The sequence below is a fragment of the Scyliorhinus torazame genome, chromosome 4 (assembly GCF_047496885.1).
Source record: "Scyliorhinus torazame isolate Kashiwa2021f chromosome 4, sScyTor2.1, whole genome shotgun sequence".
NCBI lineage: Eukaryota > Metazoa > Chordata > Chondrichthyes > Carcharhiniformes > Scyliorhinidae > Scyliorhinus > Scyliorhinus torazame.
In genome coordinates this window covers 344,761,640-344,788,153 of record NC_092710.1, presented here as the reverse complement: position 1 = coordinate 344,788,153, position 26,514 = coordinate 344,761,640, and the positions used below count along the sequence as shown (strand labels likewise).

Genomic DNA, 26,514 nt, shown 5'->3' with positions numbered 1-26,514 from the left:
GTTGTGGCCTCGCCAGTGTTTGATACAATTGCAACATTATATCCTTACTTTTATATTCTATACCTCTACCAGTGAAGGACAGCATTTCATGGGCGGGATTCTCAGTTCCGGAGATTAATGGCCGGATTCACCATTTTTGAGATGTCATCAGAGGATGTGTGGAGTTTTACGACAAAGAAATCGCCGCAACACCTGCACCGATCCAGCAGCCTTTAATGGGCTAGCACCGATGCCATGTGGAACACAATAAATTCCAGGAAAAACGGTGCCGGATTCCTCGGGTCTGTGATTGGCACTCATGAGGCTCACACGCCGCAGCCCCACTTAACCGGTCCCACCCCCCACACACACCATCTCAGCCAACAAGATGGCTGGAAGGAGAGCACGGTTCCAGGACGCTGACCTGGACACCCTCCCGGATGCGGTGGAGGAGATAAGGATGACGCCGTTCGCAGTGCCTGGGCGCAGGTAGCAGAGACGGTCAGCGTCAATGGCAATGTCGCCCGGCATGCAGGGCCGGACGAAGCTTCACGCCTTCTCACGGCAGTCAGGGTGAGTTGGCTGCTCCGTGCCCCGTGCATGAATTCCACCCCTCCCCACACACCTGTTACCTGGTCCCTCCCCTCCAGAGTCGGGCCGAACCCCCACCATGTCCCACATGCCAGCACCCATGCCACCCGTCATGGCCGGGTGCCGTGGCCATTGAGGCCACCATCGACACAACCCCTGGGCTGCATGCGTCGGACCGTCTAACGTTGTTGTTGTATGCGTGTCCCCCCCACCCAATGAGAAGGCCACGCACACCCGCCGGGAGTAGGAAAAGACCGGAGGGGGACCACCAGACCTGCGGCTCCTCACCGTGCCCAAGCAGAGTGCCTTGAATGTGGTCGGGGCAAAGGGAGGTCGCCGGGGCGGAGTGCAGTCACGGGTGAACAAGTGAGACTCTGCTCAGTTGCGGTTGCCCATTACACCTGTGACGGGACACCCCCTTCACCCCACCGCCCCATTGCTGGTTGAATGCCAAACGCCATTGTCTGCAGGGGATGAAATGCCAACATGTTAGCATGATGCATATTCCCGTGCCCAAACGGGTTTGATGGTCTACATGGTGGCCCCGGTTGGCAGTGCGGGCTTTGCCCCTGCCTGTCCCTTGCTCACCCTCTCACCCCCTGCCTTGTCGGTGGCCGGCACCATTGGTGCCCAGTCCTGGCACCCGGCGCGCCTGCCAGGGATACCATTGGCTGGCACTGCCTTCACTGGGGGCTGCCGTGGGTGTGGCCCTGGGTTGTCCGCCGGTGGGTGGAGGCCGGTTGGGTGGGGTGTTTGGGGTTGTGGGGGGATGTGCTGTGGCGCAGCGGGTGCGAGGATGGGCGCACTCATACGCCCGGCGTCACTGTAGAGCTGGGGTGGGTGGTCAGTGGGTGCGCAGCAAGAAGGCCGCCGTAGTGTCGGTCGGAGCCTTGGCACCTCCCCAATCCTGTGAGGGGAAATCCCGGCTCGGCTGTTCCCCCCTCCCCGGCCCTGGCAGGCCCCCCCACCGCAGCCAGCACGGCCGGTGTCCGGGTCGATAGCACGCAGTCACTCTACTCCATTTCCTACCTCCTCTCTCTCGCTCAGCTCCCACCTGTCCACTACACCTCTACTCCCATCCACCCTACACCCGGACAGATGGGCCCAACCCTTGCACCGCACAGAGGATTGGATTGGATTGGATTGGATTTGTTTATTGTCACGTGTACCGAGGTACAGTGAAAAGTATTTTTCTGCGAGCAGCTCAACAGATCATTAAGTACACGAGAGGAAAAGGGAATAAAGAAAATACATAATAGGGCAACACAACATATACAATGTAACTACATAAGCACTGGCATCGGATGAAGCATACAGGGTGTAGTGTTAATGAAGTCAGTCCATAAAAGGGTCAATTAGGAGTCTGGTGACAGTGGGGAAGAAGCTGTTTTTGAGTCTGTTCGTGCGTGTTCTCAGACTTCTGTATCTCCTGCCCGATGGAAGAAGTTGGAAGAGTGAGTAAGCCGGGTGGGAGGGATCTTTGATTATACTGCCCGCTTTCCCCAGGCATCGGGAGGTGTAGATGGAGTCAATGGATGGGAGGCAGGTTCGTGTGATGGACTGGGTTCACGGTCCGCTACAGCTACGGTCCAAACGGGTGCCCAACCCCCTCCCCAGCCCCATCTGCGGTACCTGCTCACATGCATGGCGCTAGCCGGTGGCATTCGGTGGCACCCTGCTGACGGGGTAAGACACTGCGCACCCAAGGAGGGCACCCACGGCACAGCGCAGGACAAGGGCTACGGAGCGCGATGCTGACAGGGACGGGCAGCGGGACAGGAAGCGCCCCGGTGGCAGGCACCAGCCGGCGCCAGGGGAGCGGGTCGTGGGGATGGTGGGGGTGAGGGTGAGGGTGGTTGGGGTGAGGCTGGTGTGGGGGTGAGGGTAGTGCAGGGTGAGAGTGGTGAGGGCTGGTATTGGGGGGGGGGGGGGGCTGTTGACACATCTGTCACAGGGAACCGTAACCCAAAAGGATGTCACTTCCTCGCCCAAGGCCAGTGCTGAATTTGGTGCTTTTTGAGTGCGATAGTGAGAGTTTGGTGACCGAGGGAGTATAAGGCTTCATTTTTATCTAAAGTTTAGTCTTTCTTTTATTTAGTTAATTAACTTAAAAGTTGCTGTTTGGTTTAGAAGAAGGTGAATTTTCAATCAGCTTTAAACAGGCTTCTACTTCTAGGCACTTGCAGCTGGAGCTTGTTAATTAGTTAATTGGATTAGGCCAGTTTTTCAGAGGCTAGATTCACAGTATAAAAGTGATCCCCTACAGTGCAGACATTGTTTGCACTGAGTGCTGAATTTGGTGCTTTTTGAGTGCGATAGTGAGAGTTTGGTGACCGAGGGAGTATAAGGCTTCATTTTTATCTAAAGTTTAGTCTTTCTTTTATTTAGTTAATTAACTTAAAAGTTGCTGTTTGGTTTAGAAGAAGGTGAATTTTCAATCAGCTTTAAACAGGCTTCTACTTCTAGGCACTTGCAGCTGGAGCTTGTTAATTAGTTAATTGGATTAGGCCAGTTTTTCAGAGGCTAGATTCACAGTATAAAAGTGATCCCCTACAGTGCAGACTTTGTTTGCACTGAGTGCTGAATTTGGTGCTTTTTGAGTGCGATAGTGAGAGTTTGGTGACCGAGGGAGTATAAGGCTTCATTTTTATCTAAAGTTTAGTCTTTCTTTTATTTAGTTAATTAACTTAAAAGTTGCTGTTTGGTTTAGAAGAAGGTGAATTTTCAATCAGCTTTAAACAGGCTTCTACTTCTAGGCACTTGCAGCTGGAGCTTGTTAATTAGTTAATTGGATTAGGCCAGTTTTTCAGAGGCTAGATTCACAGTATAAAAGTGATCCCCTACAGTGCAGACTTTGTTTGCACTGAGTGCTGAATTTGGTGCTTTTTGAGTGCGATAGTGAGAGTTTGGTGACCGAGGGAGTATAAGGCTTCATTTTTATCTAAAGTTTAGTCTTTCTTTTATTTAGTTAATTAACTTAAAAGTTGCTGTTTGGTTTAGAAGAAGGTGAATTTTCAATCAGCTTTAAACAGGCTTCTACTTCTAGGCACTTGCAGCTGGAGCTTGTTAATTAGTTAATTGGATTAGGCCAGTTTTTCAGAGGCTAGATTCACAGTATAAAAGTGATCCCCTACAGTGCAGACTTTGTTTGCACTGAGTGCTGAATTTGGTGCTTTTTGAGTGCGATAGTGAGAGTTTGGTGACCGAGTGAGTATAAGGCTTCATTTTTATCTAAAGTTTAGTCTTTCTTTTATTTAGTTAATTAACTTAAAAGTTGCTGTTTGGTTTAGAAGAAGGTGAATTTTCAATCAGCTTTAAACAGGCTTCTACTTCTAGGCACTTGCAGCTGGAGCTTGTTAATTAGTTAATTGGATGAGGCCAGTTTTTCAGAGGCTAGATTCACAGTATAAAAGTGATCCCCTACAGTGCAGACTTTGTTTGCACTGAGTGCTGAATTTGGTGCTTTTTGAGTGCGATAGTGAGAGTTTGGTGACCGAGGGAGTATAAGGCTTCATTTTTATCTAAAGTTTAGTCTTTCTTTTATTTAGTTAATTAACTTAAAAGTTGCTGTTTGGTTTAGAAGAAGGTGAATTTTCAATCAGCTTTAAACAGGCTTCTACTTCTAGGCACTTGCAGCTGGAGCTTGTTAATTAGTTAATTGGATTAGGCCAGTTTTTCAGAGGCTAGATTCACAGTATAAAAGTGATCCCCTACAGTGCAGACTTTGTTTGCACTGAGTGCTGAATTTGGTGCTTTTTGAGTGCGATAGTGAGAGTTTGGTGACCGAGGGAGTTAGGTGAGGAGGGAGTAAGGTGCTCCTTTCATTTTGTTTCCGACATTTCCGCAAAGAGTGCGAAGAGAGCCAGGAGTTTACAGGAAGTGTAGCTGACTGGGAGCAGAGTCGGAGGGCGGAGATCTAGTTAGTCCACAGGGCAGATATATTCTGTAAGGTAAGAGGGGATGGAGGCTAGGCCAGTTACATGCTCCTCCTGTAGGATGTGGGTGGTGAGGGATACCACCGGTGTCCCCACTGACTATACCTGTGGGAAGTGCACCCAACTCCAGCTCCTCAAAGACCGTGTTAGGGAACTGGAGCTGAAGCTGGATGAACTTCGGATCATCCGGGAGGCAGAGGGGGTGATTGAGAAGAGTTACAGGGAGGTAACCACACCCAAGGTACAGGACAAGAATAGCTGGGTTACAGTCAGGGGGAAAAAAACAAACAGGCAGACAGTGCAGGGATCCCTCGTGGCCGTTCCCCTTCAAAACAAGTATACCGTTTTGGATGCTGTTGGGGGGGATGACCTACCGGGGGAAGGCCCTAGCGGCCAGGTCTCTGGCACTGAGTCTGGCTCTGGGGCTCAGAAGGGAAGGGGGGAGAATAGAAAAGCAATAGTTGTAGGAGATTCAATGGTTAGGGGAATAGATAGGAGATTCTGTGGTCGCGAGCGAGACTCCCGGAAGGTATGTTGCCTCCCGGGTGCCAGGGCCAGGGATGTCTCGGATCGTGTCTTCAGGATCCTTAAGGGGGAGGGGGAGCAGCCAGAAGTCGTGGTGCACATTGGTACCAACGACATAGGTAGGAAAAGGGGTGTGGAGGTAATAAACAAGTTTAGGGAGTTAGGCTGGAAGTTGAAAGCCAGGACAGACAGAGTTGTCATCTCTGGTTTGTTGCCGGTGCCACGTGATAGCGAGGCTAGGAATAGGGAGAGAGTGCAGTTGAACACGTGGCTGCAGGAATGGTGTAGGAGGGAGGGCTTCAGGTATTTGGATAATTGGAGCGCATTCTGGGGAAGGTGGGACCTGTACAAGCAGGACGGGTTGCATCTGAACCAGAGGGGCACCAATATCCTGGGAGGGAGGTTTGCTAGTACTCTTCGGGAGGGTTTAAACTAATTTGGCAGGGGAATGGGAACCGGATTTGTAGTCCAGCAACTAAGGTAGCCGATATTCAGGACGCCAAAGCATGTAATGAGGCAGTGGGGAAGGGAACACTGACAAAGGAAAGTATTTGCAGGCACGGAGATGGGTTGAAGTGTGTATACTTCAACGCAAGAAGCATCAGGAATAAGGTGGGTGAACTTAAGGCATGGATCGGTACTTGGGACTACGATGTGGTGGCCATCACGGAAACTTGGATAGAAGAGGGGCAGAAATGGTTGTTGGAGGTCCCTGGTTATAGATGTTTCAATAAGATTAGGGAGGGTGGTAAAAGAGGTGGGGGGGTGGCATTATTAATTAGAGATAGTATAACAGCTGCAGAAAGGCAGTTCGAGGAGTATCAGCCTATTGAGGTAGTATGGGTTGAAGTCAGAAATAGGAAAGGAGCAGTCACCTTGTTAGGAGTTTTCTATAGGCCCCCCAATAGTAGCAGAGATGTGGAGGAACAGATTGGGAAACAGATTTTGGAAAGGTGCAGAAGTCATAGGGTAGTAGTCATGGGCGACTTTAACTTCCCAAATATTGAGTGGAAACTCTTTAGATCAAATAGTTTGGATGGGGTGGTGTTTGTGCAGTGTGTCCAGGAAGCTTTTCTAACACAGTATGTAGATTGTCCAACCAGAGGAGGGGCAATATTGGATTTAGTACTGGGTAATGAACCAGGGCAAGTGATAGATTTGTTAGTGGGGGAGCATTTTGGAGATAGTGACCACAATTCTGTGACTTTCACTTTAGTAATGGAGAGGGATAGGTACGTGCAACAGGGCAAGGTTTACAATTGGGGGAAGGGTAAATACGATGTTGTCAGACAAGAATTGAAGTGCATAAGTTGGGAACATAGGCTGGCAGGGAAGGACACAAGTGAAATGTGGAACTTGTTCAAGGAACAGGTGCTACGTGTCCTTGATATGTATGTCCCTGTCAGGCAGGGAAGAGATGGTCGAGTGAGGGAACCATGGTTGACAAGAGAGGTTGAATGTCTTGTTAAGAGGAAAAAGGTGACTTATGTAAGGCTGAGGAAACAAGGTTCAGACAGGGCATTGGAGGGATACAAGATAGCCAGGAGGGAACTGAAGAAAGGGATTAGGAGAGCGAAGAGAGGGCATGAACAATCTTTGGCGGGTAGGATCAAGGAAAACCCCAAGGCCTTTTACACATATGTGAGAAATATGAGAATGACTAGAGCGAGGGTAGGTCCGATCAAGGACAGTAGCGGGAGATTGTGTATTGAGTCTGAAGAGATAGGCGAGGTCTTGAATGAGTACTTTTCTTCTGTATTTACAAATGAGAGGGGCGATATTGTTGGAGAGGACAGTGTGAAACAGATTGGTAAGCTCGAGGAAATACTTGTTAGGAAGGAAGATGTGTTGGGCATTTTGAAAAACTTGAGGATAGACAAGTCCCCCGGGCCTGACGGGATATATCCAAGGATTCTATGGGAAGCAAGAGATGAAATTGCAGAGCCGTTGGCAATTATCTTTTCGTCCTCACTGTCAACAGGGGTGGTACCAGGGGATTGGAGAGTGGCGAATGTCGTGCCCCTGTTCAAAAAAGGAACTAGGGATAACCCTGGGAATTACAGGCCAGTTAGTCTTACTTCGGTGGTAGGCAAAGTAATGGAAAGGGTACTGAAGGATAGGATTTCTGAGCATCTGGAAAGACACTGCTTGATTAGGGATAGTCAGCACGGATTTGTGAGGGGTAGGTCTTGCCTTACAAATCTTATTGAATTCTTTGAGGAGGTGACCAAGCATGTGGATGAAGGTAAAGCAGTGGATGTAGTGTACATGGATTTTAGTAAGGCATTTGATAAAGTTCCCCATGGTAGGCTTCTGCACAAAGTAAGGAGGCATGGGATAGTGGGAAATTTGGCCAGTTGGATAACGAACTGGCTAACCGATAGAAGTCAGAGAGTGGTGGTGGATGGCAAATATTCAGCCTGGATCCCAGTTACCAGTGGTGTACCGCAGGGATCAGTTCTGGGTCCTCTGCTGTTTGTGATTTTCATTAATGACTTGGATGAGGGAGTTGAAGGGTGGGTCAGTAAATTTGCAGACGATACGAAGATTGGTGGAGTTGTGGATAGTAAGGAGGGCTGTTGTCGGCTGCAAAGAGACATAGATAGGATGCAGAGCTGGGCTGAGAAGTGGCAGATGGAGTTTAACCCTGAAAAGTGTGAGGTTGTCCATTTTGGAAGGACAAATATGAATGCGGAATACAGGGTTAACGGTAGAGTTCTTGGCATTGTGGAGGAGCAGAGAGACCTTGGGGTCTATGTTCATACATCTTTGAAAGTTGCCACTCAAGTGGATAGAGCTGTGAAGAAGGCCTATGGTGTGCTCGCGTTCATTAACAGAGGGATTGAATTTAAGAGCCGTGAGGTGATGATGCAGCTGTACAAAACTTTGGTAAGGCCACATTTGGAGTACTGTGTACAGTTCTGGTCGCCTCATTTTAGGAAGGATGTGGAAGCTCTGGAAAAGGTGCAAAGAAGATTTACCAGGATGTTGCCTGGAATGGAGAGTAGGTCTTACGAGGAAAGGTTGAGGGTGCTAGGCCTTTTCTCATTAGAGCGGAGAAGGATGAGGGGCGACTTGATAGAGGTTTATAAGATGATCAGGGGAATAGATAGAGTAGACAGTCAGAGACTTTTTCCCCAGGTGGAACACACCATTACAAGGGGACATAAATTTAAGGTGAAAGGTGGAAGATATATGAGGGATATCAGAGGTAGGTTCTTTACCCAGAGAGTAGTGGGGGCATGGAATGCACTGCCTGTGGAAGTAGTTGAGTCGGAAACATTAGTGACCTTCAAGCAGCTGTTGGATAGGTACATGGATTACGGGAAAATGATATAGTGTAGATTTATTTGTTCTTAAGGGCAGCACGGTAGCATTGTGGATAGCACAATTGCTTCACAGATCCATGGTCCCAGGTTCGATTTCGGCCTGGGTCATTGTCTGTGCGGAGTCTGCACGTTCTCCGCGTGTCTGCGTGGGTTTCCTCCGGGTGCTCCGGTTTCCTCCCACAGTCCAAAGATGTGCGGGTTAGGTGAATTGGCCAATGATAAATTGCCCTTAATGTCCAAATTGCCCTTGGTGTTGGGTGGAGGTGTTGAGTTTGGGTAGGGTGCTCTTTCCAAGAGCTGGTGCAGACTCAGGGGGCCGAATGGCCTCCTTCTGCACTGTAGATTCAATGATAATCTATGATTAATCTAGGACAAAGGTTCGGCACAACATCGTGGGCCGAAGGGCCTGTTCTGTGCTGTATTTTCTATGTTCTATGTTCAAACTCCACCGCGGTGACCTCGCTTTCCTCCGGGTCACCAACCATGTCCAGGGCCCTCTGATCTACCACGGTGAGGGGCCTTACGTCTGGCGGTGCCCTTCCAGTCTTCTCCCATGCCTGGCAGTTGTAGGCGGCCTTCTCCTGGGGCCTTGGTGGGGGGTGGGGTTGATAAACTGAAAACAACAGTGTTAGACTGTCCGACACATGCAGCCCAGGGTATGGGTGGCTGGTGGCCTCAGTGGCCAGGGCACCAGGCCATGGCAGCCGGTATGGGTGTTGGCATGTGGTGCAGGGTGGAGGTCCAACCACCCTCCGGGTTGTTGCGGGGGTAGGGTTATGGGTGTGTTGGACAGGGGTTGGTGCCGGGGGCACAGTGCTGCCTACTCAACCTGGCAGCCCTGAGGAGGTCGTGCAGTGTTTTACGGAATGGCTGGCCGGTCAGGACCGTTTTACCCACTGTGGTCTCCGCCTCTGCCACCCAGGCACGGCGGATTGCGGCAGCTGGTAGCCTCCTTCCCGGGCTACACCCACCTCTCCTCCACCGCGTCCAGGAGTGAATCCAGCTAGACACCCATGAAGCATGGGGCCGGGGGTCTTGCTATCACCTGTTGGCTGGGATGGTGTGTGTGTGGGGAGAGTAGTATGTATGTGCGGCTGCAGCTTGTCAGTCTCCTGAATGTCAATCGTGAACCCTTCTAAGCAGCACCATTTCTCATCGGAATCGATTGTGTTCCACGTTATGCCAGTGCTAGTCCCTGAACAGTAGCTGAATCGATCCAGGTGTGGCGCTAGTTTTGTTGTCGTGGAACTCTACGAATTCTGAGCTGGTGTCAACACTTAGGGTGGGATTAAACGTTGGCCGACAGCGAAATCACGAAACGTGATTGGGCAGAGAATAGCCTCCGACATCAAAATCGCAGTAGGCCCCAAAAATAGCGTAAATGCATCGCTCGCCGGATGCCGTTTAAACACCATTTTGTATATCATTAGCGGGTCTCACCCTCTATTCTCCAGGGCCGCTGCGATTCACCGCCTCCGATGGGCCGCGTTATTGGCACTATGGTTCACTTGTGGTTTCAAAAATCGTGAACCTGGCATTGTGGCTGCTGAGCGAGAGAGAGGAGGTAGGAAATGGAGTGGAGTGACTGTGGGCTGCAGGCCCGGACACTGGCTGTGCTGGCTGGAGTGGGGGCTGCTCCTGCCAGGGCCGGGGGAGGGGAAGGGGAGGGGGAACAAGTTGAGCAGCCGGACTGGGGCGTTGCCAAGTCATGACCGCCATTACGGTGGCCATCTTGCTGCGCACACACTGACCACCCACCTCAGTCTCTGGCTCTACACAGTGACCCCAGCCGTATGGGTGCATCCACCCCCGCACCCCACTCCCCTGCCGCAGACTGGCCCCAAACACCCTTCCCAACTGGCCGCCACCCACCGGCGGACCATCGAGGGCCACACTCAAGGCAGCCTCCAGTGAGGGCAGTGCCAGCCAATGGTACCCCTGGCATCAGGGATAGAACATAACATAGAACATAGAAAATACAGCACAGAACAGGCCCTTCGGCCCACGATGCTGTGCCGAACCTTTGTCCTAGATTAATCATAGATTAAATAGGCGCTAGGACCAGGACACCCACAGTGCCGGACACTGACGGGGCAGGAGTGGGGGGCGTTGGGGGAGCATGCGGGGCCGGAGCCCGCACTGCCAACCGGGGCCTCCGTGTAGCCCATGGAACCTGTTTCAACACAGGGGTACGCACCATGTTAACACGTTAGGTTTTCACCCCCTACATTTGGAGTTCGACCTGGTGATGGTTGCAGTTTTGCAAAATGCCTTATGGCCGTATGAGCGGGAGCCGCTCGAAGAAGAGGGTGAAGCTGTAGCAACAGAACGGGCAGTAGCAGAGCGGCCAGCAGAGAGATGGGCTGCAGAGGGGCAGGTGGCAGCTGCACATGCTGGAGGGCCGGCTGCCCAATAGGCCGAGGAGGTGGAGGTGCCACATCAGACCTTATGTGTACCGTCAGCATCTGTCATTCGAGGACCTGCCGACCGGGCATGCTGTCAGATACTCCAGCTGAGCAGACAGACAGTGCAACATCTCTGCCAGATGATGGCACACTTGGCACCGCAGGGGTATGAGGAAGGACACCCAGTGACGGTCAAGTTGAAAGTCGCCCTGAACTTCTACACGATGGGGTCCTTCCAGTCGCCGAGTGGGGACCTGTCCAGGACCTCACAGGCCTCAGTGCACAGGTGCATCCACGCCGTCACGGAGGCCCTATATGCCCAGGTGTACCAGTACATTGTTTCCGAGGTGTTGCTAACTTTTTGTTCGTTCAATTTGCTCTGTTTTATAACCTTTGCTCTAGAGTCGCCAGGTATCTTTATGATACCACCACGAGGTTCAAGTTCAAGTACTGATCAATAACTCAATACACCAGTTAGTAAGTTTCAAATCAAAACACATTTATTATACACAGTCAATCACTACTCATGCATAAAACTCTACTGACTGGACTATCTCTATACTATAGGCCTATACTTAGCTTTGGAAATGGCCCACCAGGTCAGGGGAACAAATGGCCTTTCGTTCGGGTTCTGAATCTGCAGGCTTCAAAGCTGGTATGGACTAGTAGCTAGGAGCACCTATCTCGTAGTGTGCGTTGACTGGAGACTTACTTGGTTGATGTAGCCGCGAGGCAGGTCACTGTCAAGATTGGTTCGAGCTGCTGAGTGACCCTGCCAAGAAGGACAAATTGAACTTGGGGACTCTATTTTATAGTCCCCAGGGGCTTCCCGTCCCTTTGGGCGGACTCCGTACCTGGTTCCAAGTGATTGGACTGCGTTCCGATCACTTGGATCGATTTCTGCAATACGGGAGTTGTTCCCTGATCGCTGGGCGGTCCCTAGGTGTCCGTTGGCCTTCTTTTGTCTTGGCTCCTGCTGACGCCGAGGAGTCTGGCTTGACCTTGTTTTACTAAATGTTTCCAATTGTTCTCGGGGATCGCTCATTAGTATGCAGATGGTCGGTGGTTTCAGTGCTGTCTGGGTTTCTGCAAAGTCTAATACACAGGAAACTTTGCACCTGCTAGTTTTTCCTGGCTTGACTGAATTTCTCTGCCGCCTTTGCGGATCTCCATTTTAAAGTCAGGAGGTGGCCAACCCAGAGGCTACTGAAGGAGGTCAGGGAGGAGATAACAGATGCTCTAAGGATGATTTTCCAATCCTCACTAGATACAGGGGAGTTACCGGAGGAGTGGAGAAATGCAGATGTGGTACCATTGTTTAAAAAGGGATCAAAGGAAATGCCGAACAATTATAGGCCAGATAGTCTTACCTCAGTTTCGGGCAAATTAGTAGAATCAATCCTGAGAAATAGGATTAACTGTCACATAGAAAGGCATGGACTAGTCAGGGATAGTCAGCATGGATTTTTTAAAGGAAGGTCTTGCCTCACAAATTTGATCGAATTCTTTGAGGAAGTGACAAGAAGGTAGTGCAGTGGATGTGGTGTACATAGATTTTAGCAAAGTGTTTGACAAAGTCCCACATGGCAGATTGGTCAAGAAAGGGAAAGCCCATGGGTTACAGGGCAATGTGGCAAACTGAATAAAAAGTTGGCTTAGTAACAGGAAACAAAAGATAATGGCTGATGGCCGCCTTTGCAACAGGAAAATTGTTTCAAGTGGTGTTCCACAGGGCTCAGTGCTGGGACCCTTACTATTGTGTTATATATTAACGATTTGGGCATGAAGTTAGGAAACATGATTGGGAAATTTGCAGATGACACAAAGATTGGCCAAGTGATGGACAGTGTAAGGATAGCTCAAAAGGATATAGATGGATTGGTGGAGTGGGCGATAAAGTGGCAGATGGAATTTAATACAGAGAAGTGTGAGGTCATGCATTTAGGAAGGTTGAATAGTTGTAGGGAGTACACAATTATTGGGAACATACTAAGAGGGGTAGATGAAGTGAGAGATCTTGGCGTACAGGTCCCGAAGGCAGCATTTCAAGTAGACAAGGTTGTTAAGAAAGCATATACATAGCTCTCCTTCATTGGCAGAGGTATAGAATAAAAACGAATATAAAAGTAAGGATATAACGTTAGAATTGTATAAAACACTGGTGAGGCCACAACTAGAATAATGTGTGCAGTTCTGATCGCCACAATACAGGAAGGACGTTATTGCCCTGGAGAGGGTGCAGATGAGGTTTTGCAAGAATGTTGCCAGGGCTAGAAAAGTGTGGCTGCGAGGAGAGATTGGATAGGTTGAGGTTATGTTCCTTGGAACAAAGAAGGCTGAAGGGTGACTTAATTAAGGTATACAGAATTATGAGGGGAAGAGATAGAGTGGACAGGATAAAATTGTTTTCCCTGGTGGAGAATTCTAGAACCAGAGGATATTGTTTAAAGATAGGTAACAGAAGGTATAGAGGGGGCGTGATGAAAAACTTTTTCACACAGAGGGTAGTGGGAGTCTGGAATTCGCTGCCCGAGTTGGTGGTGGAGGCAGCGACCCAAAAGTCTTTTTCAAGGTACCTGGGTCTGGTACCTTAGGTGCCCTAAGCTACTGGGCTATGGACTGGGTGCAGGAAGGTGGGATTAGAAATGGCACCTGGGTGTCCTCAGGCCAGCATGGACAAGATGGGCCGAATAGCCTCCTTCTGTACTATCATGTACTAATGGTGAGGGAAAAGCAGATCAATGGAAGAAATGAAAATAAATTGAGAGAAATAAAAATGGGGTGAAGATGCCACTATTGGCACTCTTCTAGCCTTAATTACCCCCATTTATATGCCTTTCATTCTTCTGTCCACAGCACCTTTGTCAAACTCCATGTATCGCTGGCCACCTATCTAGCCCCACCGCTTCAGTACAGAATAAATCTGACTACATTTCCAGTTCTCTCCAGCTTTGACAGAGTCAGCTCAGACGTGGGAATATTCATTGATAATGTAGCGTTCGGTATTGTTATCACCTGCCCAAATCCTATAGATACAGAAGTCTGAGAACACGCTCAAACAGACTCAAAAACAGCTTCTTCCCCGCTATTACCAGACTCCCAAATGAACCTCTTATAGACTGACCTCATTAACACTACACCCCTGTATGTTTCATCTGATGCTGGTGTTATGTAGTTATATTGTGTTGCCCTTTTATGTATTTTCTTTTCTTTTCATGTACTTAATGATCTGTTGAGCTGCTCGCAGCAAAATAATTTTCACTGTACCTGGGTACACGTGACAATAAACAAAATCCAATCCAAATTCAATTGGTTATCCCATGTTCCTTGGAGATATAAGCTCCCCCAATGCGGGGGGAGTGTGGGGGCAATCACTTGCAATGCAGATGTATAAATAGAGCTGGCCAGTGTGGTACTGGCTAGAGAGGGAACCAGTGGTGAACTGTTGGTACGTTTTACATATTGTTATGAATAAAGTTACTTTTTTTGACTCTACAAACTCATGCTAAATTCTTCATGGCCCTCGCAAAAAGTATCATCTGTTACTCCTCCGACACTGAAGGAGCCCTTATCTGAATGCAACAAAAAACCTAGCTAACTTTTAGATTTTGGGCTGATAGTAACACTTGTGGCACACATGTGCTTGACAATGATTATTTCCAACAAGAGAGAATCTTAACCATTTTGCCTTGAGGTTCACAGAATTTCATTATTGTCACAGCACAGAAAGTGGCAATTTAACCTATTATGTTTGCACCTGCTCTCCCTCGGATCAATTTATATACTGCCTTCTCCCCATAGCCCTGTATATTCTCCCTTTTCATATAACAATCCAATTCCCTCTTGATTACCTCAGTTGAGTGCTTCCACTACACTCTCAGATAGTGTACTCCAGGAATGACCATGGGCGGGATTCTCCGAACCCCCGACGGGTCCGGCACCGAAAATTCTGCGGGGGCGGGAATTGCGCCGTGCCAGTCGGCAGGCCTCCCCCCCGGCGATTCTCCGGCCCGCAATGGGCCAAAGTTCCGCTGCTATGATGCTAGTCCCGCCAGCGTGAATCAAACCACTGACTTTACCGGCGGGACTGGCGGCGCGGGCGGGCTCCGGGATTCTGGGGGGGGCGCGGGGCGATCTGGCCCCGGGGGGTGCCCCCACGGTGGCCTGGCCCGCGATCGGGGCCCACCGATCGGTGGGCGGGCCTGTGCCATGGGGGCACTCTTTTCCTTCCGCCTCGGCCATAGCCTCCGCGATAGCCAATGCGGAAGTGATCCCCCTGCGCATGCGTGGGGATGATGTCAGACGACGCTCCCGCGCATGCGCAGACTTCCGCCGGCCGGCGAATTCCCTTCGGCCCCGGCAGGCGTGGCGCCAAAGGCCTTTCACCGGCCTGCAGTGTGCCAACCACTCCGGCGCAGGCCTAGCCCCTCAAGGTGAGGGCTTGGCCCCTAAAGGTGCGGAGAAATCCGCACCTTTGGGGCGGCCCGACGCCGGAGTGGTTCCCGCCACTCCATCCCGCCGGGACCCCCCGCCCCACCGGGCAGGGGAGACTCCCGGCCAAGATTTGTGCAGATCTGCACTCTACCATGGTAGCCATGGGAAGCTTTTGTACTTGGCATGTGAAAGGGAGACCGGGCACTTCAACCTCCCTTCAGATGCCCCTTCCCGTCAAGGAGCCAGTCACCAAAGGAAGAAAGAGCAGAAGCTAGACACCCCTGGATCATCCACTTAGGAATCTCAGAGGTTGTCTGTAACTTCCGAATCCCCTTTTCTTGTGACCCCTCCAACCTCGGTCTCTGTACCCACAGAGGGAACAACTGACCCATTGAAGGGCAGCCAAAGGAAGCCAGAGCTCGTCAGTCCTTGCCTCGCTAAAAAACAGCTGTCAAAACCATCAAAGGCAACAGGACTAACTTGTCAGAAAGTTGCTTATTTTAGCCCCCAAGTAGTCGGGGACATGACAGGTCAGTGCCAGGGCACACTGGAAATGTCAACCCAACAGGATGCCAGGTTGACACTGCCAAGGGCCGTGGCCAAAAGGCGCAAGGCCTGAAGTGGGGAATTTGGTGACCCCATAGTGGGTGTCGCTCACCTTGGGGGCGGGGGTGCAGGTACCAGCTATTTGGAGGGAGGGCGGTGCTGATGGCGGGTATTGGGGCTGGTCTTTGCCAGCGAGAAAGGGGGAGGGTGCAGGGGCTGGTCTTTGCCAGTGAGAAGGGGTGGAGACCGGAGTATTCGTCTGAGATCGGGACGTCCTCAGGTCCCACAAATCTCATGCACGGCGCAGTTCACCCCAACCTCCAAAAACATTTCCAAGTGTGGGTGGATTGCGATCTGGATCTCATCGAACAACCCAAAGGGAATCTCATGTTGTTTCCCACTGAAGACCACTCTTAGAAATCTTTTGGAATAATTGCGCCCATGAATCTATTTGGTAAATGTTCATTATATAATAGTCAGGAACATGTTTACCATCTCTCAAGATGATTTTTCTTTTCTGTTTCATCAATTTTACGTATTCTAGGATGTTAAAGAGCTTTATGCATATTTTAGCCATCATTTCATCGATGCATTAGTGAAATGTACATCTCTGTCATTAGATGCACTGAAAAAAAGAATCTTCAAGTAAGTTTTGCTTTGCAGCAATTCTTTTTTTTCACTTTTGAAATATCAGAATGTTTCCAGCCTACAATGGAAAATGTACCCCTGACAGCCCCTTTATCTCCTGAGAGTGCAACAGGGAATACATATTATTGGATGCAGCTTGGTCAGGCAAGCCAACATTACTGAATGTTTGATTCTCGTCCCAGCTTTTAAGAATATTGTCAACATAGAAAAAGTAATGGAATAAGTGCAAATAAGTGCATCCTAACGCAAAAAAATTACAAGAAGGACCTGCACAACCAAATTGTCTGATGGGTCACGTTCAGCTGAAAAATTAGATTTAAGCAAAAATATTTTTCAAGGTTTAAATAAATTGGTTTTCAGGAGAGGAATAGGGGCAAGTCGAAGGCAATGAAAGCCAAAAAGATATTTGGGAAGAAAATAATGAATATCTGTGTTATTGGTAGCAAGATCGTTTCAACTACATTAAATATTATTTAGTAATTCTCGATTTTGTGGGCTTCTGCAGCTCTTTTCAGTGTCGTTTCAGGTGGACTTTCAGGTTTTATATGGGGTGGGATTCTCCAGCCGCGCCTGCCCGGCGAACAGAGAATCCCGCCCCGAGGTCAGTGGGCTTTTCAATTGTCCACGCCTTGCCCATGGCAATCTTGTGGCAGGCAGGGCGGAACAATCCAGCCCATGGTTATTTAACATCAGTTTTCAGTACAAAATAGTACTGCTGAATTACTGGGATGCGGGTCGCGGCTGGTGTGTATATCCCTGAAGTCTGCTGCCTGCTGTCAGTGTTGTTTAAACATTTTTAGAGCACTATGTCAGTCTTTTGCCTGTGTTGTTCATAAAGTTTAATGAGAGCTGAGATAGTCAGCTGTTAGTGGATGAGTGTAGGAGAACCTGTGGGTGCGGGGCTCATGAGGGGAGGGTGTGTTGAGACTTAAGGAGACAGGCCTAAGGGGCTGACTGGATGAGACCCCAAAAGGAAGGGGTGGGTGAGGCACAATCAATTTGGCTGGAGACGAAGTTGAATTCAAACTGAGGCGTTATTAGTATCTGAAGTGTGGCCTCCTACAGCAGCTGACGAAATGGTTGCGAGCTGAAGGCCACGCATATTTATAACCAGGCTCCTGGGCGGAGCTAGCATGCAGGGGACCAGGTGAACCTGTAGTGCAGGTTCTACCGTACAACCCTTAATATAGGAACACAGTGGTTTACCACATTCACCCCCTGTTAAAATTGAGTCCGGCGGGGGTGGTGGATAACTATATACAATTCGCAATCTTTAATATTTAAAGAACAGTGAAAATAAAATGTCTCTGGTCATCTGGTGGGCCGGTCAGAGGTTCAGCCGGTCCGGCGCCTTGGATCGTCCTCTGGGATCGACGAAGTGGAGCCGGCGATGTTGGTGCTGTCGTAGTCGAAGTTGACTCCGGGAGCGTGCCAAAATCCTCTTCATCAACAGGGGTGGGCAGGGGGAGGACGGACAGTCCTGGGGGGGTGATGGGCGCAGCGGGGGAGGGGAGGGGGGCGACGGGGGTGGTGTGGGGGTGGAACCTGCTGGTGCCAGGTCCCTGAGGGAGACGGTATCCTGGCGGCCGTCGGGGAACGCCACGTAGGCGTACTGTGGGTTTGCATGGAGCGGATGCACCCTTTCCACCAACGGATCCGCCTTGTGGAGCCGCACATGTTTACGGAAAAGCACAGTTCCCGGAGCTGTGAGCCAAGTTGGGAGTGATACCCCGGATGTGGACTTCCTGGGGAAGGCAAAAAGACGTTCATGTGGTGTACTGTTAGTAGCAGTGCAAAGTAATGAGCGAATGGAACGTAGTGCATCAGGGAGGACCTCTTGCCAGCGGGAGGCCGGGAGATTTCTGGACCGTAGTGCCAGCTGGACGGCCCTCCATACCGTCCCATTCTCCCTTTCTACCTGTCCGTTTCCCCGGGGGTTGTAGCTCGTCAGCTGCTGTAGGAGGCCACACTTCAGATACTAATAAATTGAGGCACGATCAATTTGGCTGGAGACGAAGTTGAATTCAAACTGAGGCTGACGAAATGGCTGCGAGCTGAAGGCCACGCATATTTATAACCTGGCTCCTGGGCGGAGCTAGCATGCAGGGGCCCAGGTGAACCTGTCGTGCAGGTTCTACCGTACAACCCTTAATATAGGAACACAGTGGTTTACCACAGCGGGGCGGTGGGCCTTGGGTTCAATCATTAAAAATTAACAGAGTGGATGTCCAGGAGTCTTAAGTATAAAGGCCTGATGGCAATAAGATCTCGGGGGGAAGCAGTGCAAGTAGGAATGGTGCCTAATTATTCTTGCCTATCCCTGATGCAGAAAGTAATTGTGTCCTCCAACATTCCTGAGACTCATGCTCATCAAACTAATTGGTCCTCATGAATTAACCCTTAACTATGTCAACTTCACACGTGCTCAAATTCAAGAAAAGGGCTGATAACTCATAAGAACTAGAAGCAGAAGTAAGCCATCTGGAGTCTCAAGCCTGCTCCGCCATTCAATAAGATCTTGGCTGATCTTTTTGTGGACTCAGCTCCACTTACCCACCTGTTTACCATAACATTTAATTCCTTTACTGTTCAAAAATCTATCTATCTTTGCCTTAAAAACAATTAACAAGGTAGCCTCAACTGCTTCACTGGGCCGGGAATTCCACAGATTCACAACCCTTTGGGTGAAGAGGTTCCTCCTTAATTCAGTCGTAAATCTGCTCCCCTTATTTTAAGGCTACGCCCCTAGTATGAGTTTCACCCACCAGTGGAAACAACCTCCCTGCTTCTATCCCATATATTCCCTTCATCATTTTATATGTTTCTGTAAGATCCACCCTCATTCTTCTAAATTCCAATGAGAATAGTCCCAGTCTCTCCTCATAAGCTAATCATCTCAACCCTGGAATCAACCAAGTGAATCTCCTCTGCACACCCTGCAATGCCAGTACATCCTTTCTGAAGTCAGGAGACCAAAACTGTACACAATACTCCAGGTATGGCCTCACCGGTACCCTATACAACTGCAACGTAACCTCCCTGTTTTTAAACTCCATTGCTCTAGCAATAAAGGACAAAATTCCATTTACCTTCTTAATTACCTGCTGCACCTGCAACCAACTTTTTGTGATTCATGCTGAAGGACACCCAGGTCCCTCTCACAGCAGCTTGCTGCAATTTTTTACCTTTTAAATAAGTCAATTTTGCTGTTATTCCTACAAAAATGGATGACCTCACATTTATCAACATTGAACTCCATCTGCCAGACCCTTGCCCACTCACTTAAACTACCTATATCCCTTTGCAGATGTTCAGTGTCCTCTGCTTACTTGCCTCTACCACTCAGTTTAGTGGCACCTGCGAACTTTGACACATTACACTTGGTCCCCAACTCCAGATCATTGATACAAATTGCGAACAGTTGTGGACCCAACACTGATCCCTGAGGCACACCACTAGCCACTGATCGCCAACCAGAAAAACACCCATTTATCCCAATCTTTGTTTTCTGTCAGTTAACCAATCCTCTATCCAAGCTAATACAATACTCATGCACCTTTATCTTATGCAGCAGCCTTTTGTGCGGCACTTTGTCAAATGTCTTCTGGAAATCCAGAGACACCATATCCACCAGTTCCCCAATGTCAAAGAATTCCACTAAGTTAGTCAAACATGACCTGCCTTTCATGAACCCATGCTGGTCTGCCCAATGGGACAATTTCTATCCAGGGGCGGGATTCTTAAGAAACCGGCGGGGCGGGCAACTCGACGCGAAGGAGTGGAGTGAACCACTCCGGCGTCGGGCCGCCCCGAAGGTGCAAAATCCTCTGCACCTTCAGGGGCTAGGCCGGCGGCAGAATGGTTTGCGCCGCACCGGCTGGCGCGGAAGGGTCTTGGCGCCACGCCAACCAGAGCCGAAGGGCCTCCGCCAGTCGGCGCGAGTTGCCGCAGCGCGGGAGCGCCAGCGTGTGCTGGCTTCATCCCAGCGCATGCGCAGGGGGGGTTCATCTCCGTGTCGGCCATCGCGGACTGTTACAGTTGCTGGTGCAGAGGAATAGAGAGCCCCCATGGCACAGGCCCGCCCGCGGATCGGTGGGCTCCGATCGTGGGCCTGGCCACCGTGGGGGCACCCCGGGGCTCTGATCCCCCCGCGCCCCCCCGAGAACCCCAGAGGCCACCCGCGGAGTCAGGTCCCGCTGGTAAGTATCTGTCGTAACATGCGCTGGCGGGACCGGTTGAAAACGGGCGGCCACTTAGCCCATCGCGGGCCAGAGAATCGCCGGGGGGGGCTGCTGCCAGCGGCCGCCGACCGGCGCGGCGCGATTCCCGCCCCCGCCAAATCCCTGGCGTCAGAGAATTCGGCAGCCGGCAGGGGCAGGATTCACGCTGCCCCCCCTCGGCGATTCTCCGACCCGGCGGGGGGTCGGAGAATCCCGCCCCAGATGTCTCGCTATCTCCTTAATGATAGATTCAAGCATTTTCCATGCTACAGAAGTTAAGCTAACAGGCCTATCATTACCTGCCTTTTGTCCATCTGCTCTGTTTTCCAATCTGCTGGAACCACGCTAGAGTCTAGTGAATTTTGGTACATTACCATGAGCTCTTTTGCTATTTCTCTCGCCACCTCTTTTAGTACCCTGGGATGCATTCCATCAGGGCCAGGAGACTTGTCTACCCTTAACCCATTAGCTTGTCCAACACTACCTTCTTAGTGACAATAATCGTTTCTCGGTCCTCACCTGCCAGAGCCTCCTTGCCACCAACTTCAAGTCTCGGGTAAAATAGATGAGAATTGGCATGTTTTCAAGCAACAATTTAGACTTTATTTTGCAGCCCTTGGCCTGCAGGCACAGCCTGACGAGAAGCGGATTGCGTTGCTACTCACGGTAGCAGGTCCTCAAGCAATAGAAATATACAATACCTTCACCTTCGACAGCGAAGACAACGCAAGAGCTACGATGAGGTAATAAAGTATTTTGATCGGCAATGCTCCCTGAAGAAAAGGAAAACATTTGAACGTTACATATTTCATACACGTACCCAAAATGCAGGCAAATCTTTTGAAAGCTTTGTAACCGACTGGTCGTGCAATTTTAGTTCTCGAAAGTCATCGATGATCTGCGACCAGATAGCGTTTGGAATATCGAATGATAAAGTACTTGAAGGTTATTAAGGGAAGAAGACCTGAAATTAGAAAACACCATCAAGGTATGCCAAGCAAGTGAGATATCTGCACAGCAGATCAGTACGCTCAACTTCAAACATTTTGGCGCCAATCTAGAAGAAAACGCCAGTGCCATCAACACTGACGCAGTTCAATACAAAATGTGGTCTCAGTGCGGGCGGCCATTTTAAGCGGCCGACTGGGTCCGCCATCTTATGCCAGCGATGCAGCAATCGTCATGGGCCACGGTAATGTCCAGCATTTGGGAAAGTATGTTCAAAGTGTGGCCGTACAAATTATTTTGCGAAGCAATGCTTTCCGTGTCCAACAGTGGATCAAACAGGATCAGTCAACACAGTTGATGAGATGTACCTTGAAGAATTGTTTTTAATTGATCTGATTTCGACCAAGGACACAATGAGGTACCCAAAGGTAGAGGAGTCTAGAACTAGAGGGCATAGGTTTAAGATGAGAGGGGAGAGATACAAAAGAGACCAGATGGGAAATCTTTTCACACAGAGTGTGGTGAGCACCGGAACTAGGTGCCAGAGGCTGTGGTAGAGGCGGGTACAATTGTTTCCTTTAAAAAACAGTTAGACATTACATGGGCAGGGTGGGCATAGACGGATATGGGCCAAATGCGGGCAAGTAGGACTAGCTTATTGTTAGAAACTGGCGGTATGGACAATCTGGGCCGAAGGGCCTGTTTCCATGCTGCAAACATCTATGACTATGAGTCCGAATATGAAAAGAGAAGAAGTCTTTCAGACCAGTTGTGACAATAGCCCAGGTGAAGCTGATACCATCAAAGACAAATAGACAATTCCAGTGATGCTGAATTCCACGTTAATAAAATGCAAGCTCGACTCGGGAGCGAGGGCCAACCTCCTCAGCTTAAATCGTGTGCGAGTTAAACAGAAAGTCGTGAATCAAACGAGACTACTGAAAGACTACAATGGGAATGAGATTGAAACTCTGGGTGCATGTGAACTCGAAGCATAGATACACAACAAAAGTCTCATCATACCATTTTCTATTGTGGACACAAAACCTGAGTCCATCATTGGAGCGAAACCGTGTGAGGCCCTGAACCTAGTCGAGCAGCTGTACATTCTTGACAGCACTGCGACGGAGGATCATTGTGACTGGCAACGAGAGGGGCTGGTTTAGCACACTCGGCTAAATCGCTGGCTTTTAAAGCAGACCAAGGCAGGCCAGCAGCACGGTTCGATTCCCGTACTAGCCTCCCCGAACAGGCGCTGGAATGTGGCGACTAGGGGCTTTTCACAGTAACTTCATTGAAGCCTACTTGTGACAATAAGCGATTTTCATTTCATTTCATAATGGCTCAGCTATCCAATGAGACACAAGCAAAAGTTAAAGTGGAGGACGTCAAACCAGATGAAGAGATGGAGGAGCCAAAGGGCATTCCAGACTTCTGGTTAACAGTCTTCAAGAATGTGAATTTGCTCAGTGGCATGATACAGAAATATGATGAGCCTATTTTAAAGCATCTACAAGATGTAAACGTTAAATGTTCAGAGCTTGAACAGCGAATGAGCTTCACTCTGGAGTTTAAATTTGAGCCAAATGAGTATTACACAAATGAGGTAGTCACAAATGTATACCTGATGGAGTCATGGCCTGACAAGTTTGACTTTTTATTCTTTGATGAACCAGAGATCACGGGATGCACAGGGTGTCAGATTGACTGGAAGAAAGAAAAAAATGTCACACTGAAAACCTTTAAAACGAAGCAGAAGCATAAGGGTCGTAAAATAGTTCGAAAATTGTACCAAATGACTTTTTCTTCAAATTCTTCAGTTCTCCTTAAGCTCCAGAGCATGGCGTGTTGGATGAAAATTCTGCAGCAAAACTCGCTGCTGACTTTGAAATTGGTCATTACTTGCTTGGAAACATAATTCCACGTGCGATGCCGTACTTTGCAGGAGAAGTCATTGCAGATGATAATGATTCTGTTGAGTACGACGATGATAATTACGACCACCATGATTACGATGAAGAAAGTGGAGATTCAGATGATGAGTTGGGCGAGGACGACTATGAAACGCTATTCAGGTGTTTGGCTGGATTGATGAGGTGATCACAAGGGACGCCCAGTCTACGCAGGACAACGATAAGTGCGAAACCTTTAAGTTGGTGTATGCAGAAGCTGAAAATGAGATAGCAGTGGCAGATACACCAGATGAGAGCAACTCAACTGCGAACAGACTGGTAACTGAAGAAATAATCCCCATCCTGGAGAAACTGGCTCCAGTGGTATACTGTGCATCATCTCATGCCCCTGAAATGCTTCCTGTAGCAGACTCCCCAATATTTGAGACCACTCCACCAAAAGACGTGCAAGAAAAGCAGATGGATGCATCTGCGTGCAGTTCTACAATGAAAGATGATGCATATATCGTCATATCGGGTGAAGATGCGTTACTAATCGACTCGTAGGCAAAAGATGAACTATATATGGTCACATCAAGTGAGGATGAGCCACTATTGGGGCTCAAACACAAAATGAAGAAGCAATGCCTGATATTGCGGACATTGATCCAGCCAAGACACCGGAGTGATAGGGTTTGCAGATTGTTTCTGAAGGTGCAGACTTGACTGCAACTATGCAATCATTCAGAGGTATGCCGACACTGGACGTTTCACCAGGTGATGGGCATGCAGCTCAGCATTTGGATGCAACCAATGGTGCAACCAAAACTCCTTGATCCAGCTATGGCTCCGAAATCAGCTAGGGTGGCAGACGAGCCAGAGTTTGCCTGCACAGTAGGCGATCCAGAAGCAGTTACTGTGACTAAATCGGCAGAAGCAACTAGTCCCATGGCAGAGTCCAGCAGCATGACGGATGCCATTAAAGCAAAAAAGAAAAAGAGGAGCAGTCGAGGATCCCTCCCATGAGAAGGAAGAGGAAGAATAGAAGAGTGGCGGATACAGTGGGTTGACAGGGTAGCACCCGCGACACTGAAGAAGAAGGTATCAGCAATGTGGCCGACAGGCAAGAAAGCACACAACGCAGTAAGAAGCATCGCGATGGAAAATTGAAAAAACTGGTGACGTAGAGAAGACCAGCAAGAAAACTGGTCTTCCAGAAGCTAAAACGACATCGAGTAGCCGATAAAAGTTCAGAAGACCAGCCGGACAATGTCGTTGTGAATGTCCAATAAGCTGTGCACAAGGGGCACATTCAACATTTATCAGGCATATCATGATGTGTGAAACACATTTGCATCTGTCCATATGACATGTGTAAAATTCTAATGCAGATCATGTTTTGTAAGACACAGTTATATTTGAATGGAAACGCCAACAACTCCAGAGGAAGGGGGATGTGGTGATATGCCTGTGTACAGTTCTGTAGATAGTTAGCAATGTGACCTCTGACCAGCGGTGGCGATATTGATCATATAGAGCATGACTTGAGATACAAAGAACAAAGAACAAAGAAATGTACAGCACAGGAACAGGCCCTTCGGCCCTCCAAGCCCGTGCCGACCATGCTGCCCGACTAGACTACAATCTTCTACACTTCCTGGGTCCGTATACCTCTATTCCCATCCTATTCATGTATTTGTCAAGATGCCCCTTAAATGTCACTATCGTCCCTGCTTCCACCACCTCCTCCGGTAACGAGTTCCAGGCACCCACTACCCTCTGCGTAAAAAACTTGCCTCGTACATCTACTCTAAACCTTGCCCCTCTCACCTTAAACCTATGCCCCCTAGTAATTGACCCCTCTACCCTGGGGAAAAGCCTCTGACTCTCCACTCTGTCTATGCCCCTCATAATTTTGTAGACCTCTATCAGGTCTCCCCGCAACCACCTCCGTTCCAGTGAGAACAAACCGAGTTATTCAACCACCTGCCAGTTGGTCGTAAATTGTACAAGAGGATGGTCACACTTAGTGTAGCTCCAGGCGAATTCACTGAATTTATTTCGTAGCCTTTCCACGTGTTTGTTAATAAATCATCTTTCCAGTTAAACAACTGAATGTTCAGTATACATGATTACAACAGTTATAACACAGAAGACAACAATAGCCTGCTTGCCAACAATTATTGGTATGTTATTTGTGTCTTCCACAGTGAAGACCTTACACAAAATACATGTTCAATGCCTCAGCCATTTCCTCATTTCCCATTATTAAATCCTCCATCTCATCCTCAAAGGACCAATGTTTATCTCAGCTACTCTTTTTCGTTTTATATATTTGTAGAAATGTTTGCTAACTGTTTTTATATTCTGAGCTAGTTTACTCACATGATCTATCTTACTTTTTTGAAAGTTCTTTTTGTGGCTTTTTGTTGACCTTTACAGATTTCCCAATCCTCCAGTTTTCCATTAATCTTTGCCACTTTGTATGCATTTTCTTTCAATTTGATGCCCTCCTTTATTTCCTTAGATATCCATGGCTGATTACCCCTTTTGTACACGTGACAATAAACCAAACCATTCTGTGCTATACATTTCTATAGCTCATTCTAGATGGGAAAATCAGCTTAGTTTATTTCCCCTCGTGGGTGATACGGTAGCACAGTGGTTTGCAATGTTGCTTCACAGCGCCAGGGTCCCAAGTTCGATTCCCGGCTTGGGTCACTGTCTGTGCGGAGTCTTCACGTTCTCCCCGTGTGTGCGTGGGTTTCCTCCGGGTGCTCCGTTTCCTCCCACAGTCCAAAGATGTGCAGGTGAGGTAAATTGGCCATTCTAAATTGCCCTTAATGTCCAAAATGTTTAGGTGGGGTTACTGGGTTACGTGTTTAGGATGGAGGTCTGGATTTAGGTGGGGTGCTCTTTCCAAGGGCCGGTGCAGACACGATGGACCGAATGGCTTCCTTCTACGTTGGAAATTCTATATAAATCTAAATAAATCAATAAAAACTTTTATGTTAGATCATGAAACTCTGTTTATTAATGTTTATATGTACAATAAAAACACT

At 48.9% G+C, this 26,514-nt stretch overlaps 1 protein-coding gene and 1 pseudogene across 1 annotated transcript in view; both read left to right on the top strand.

Moving 5' to 3' along the window:
- LOC140411190 (dynein axonemal heavy chain 8-like) overlaps positions 1-26,514 on the top strand; it is a 2,783,184-nt gene that overhangs the window by 667,662 nt on the left and 2,089,008 nt on the right. The window contains exon 24 of the mRNA XM_072500280.1: positions 16,289-16,389. Within this exon, the coding sequence (XP_072356381.1) occupies positions 16,289-16,389 (101 nt within the window). The remainder of the gene's footprint in view (positions 1-16,288; positions 16,390-26,514) is intronic.
- LOC140411191 (nucleosome assembly protein 1-like 1 pseudogene) lies at positions 21,283-26,466 on the top strand (annotated as a pseudogene).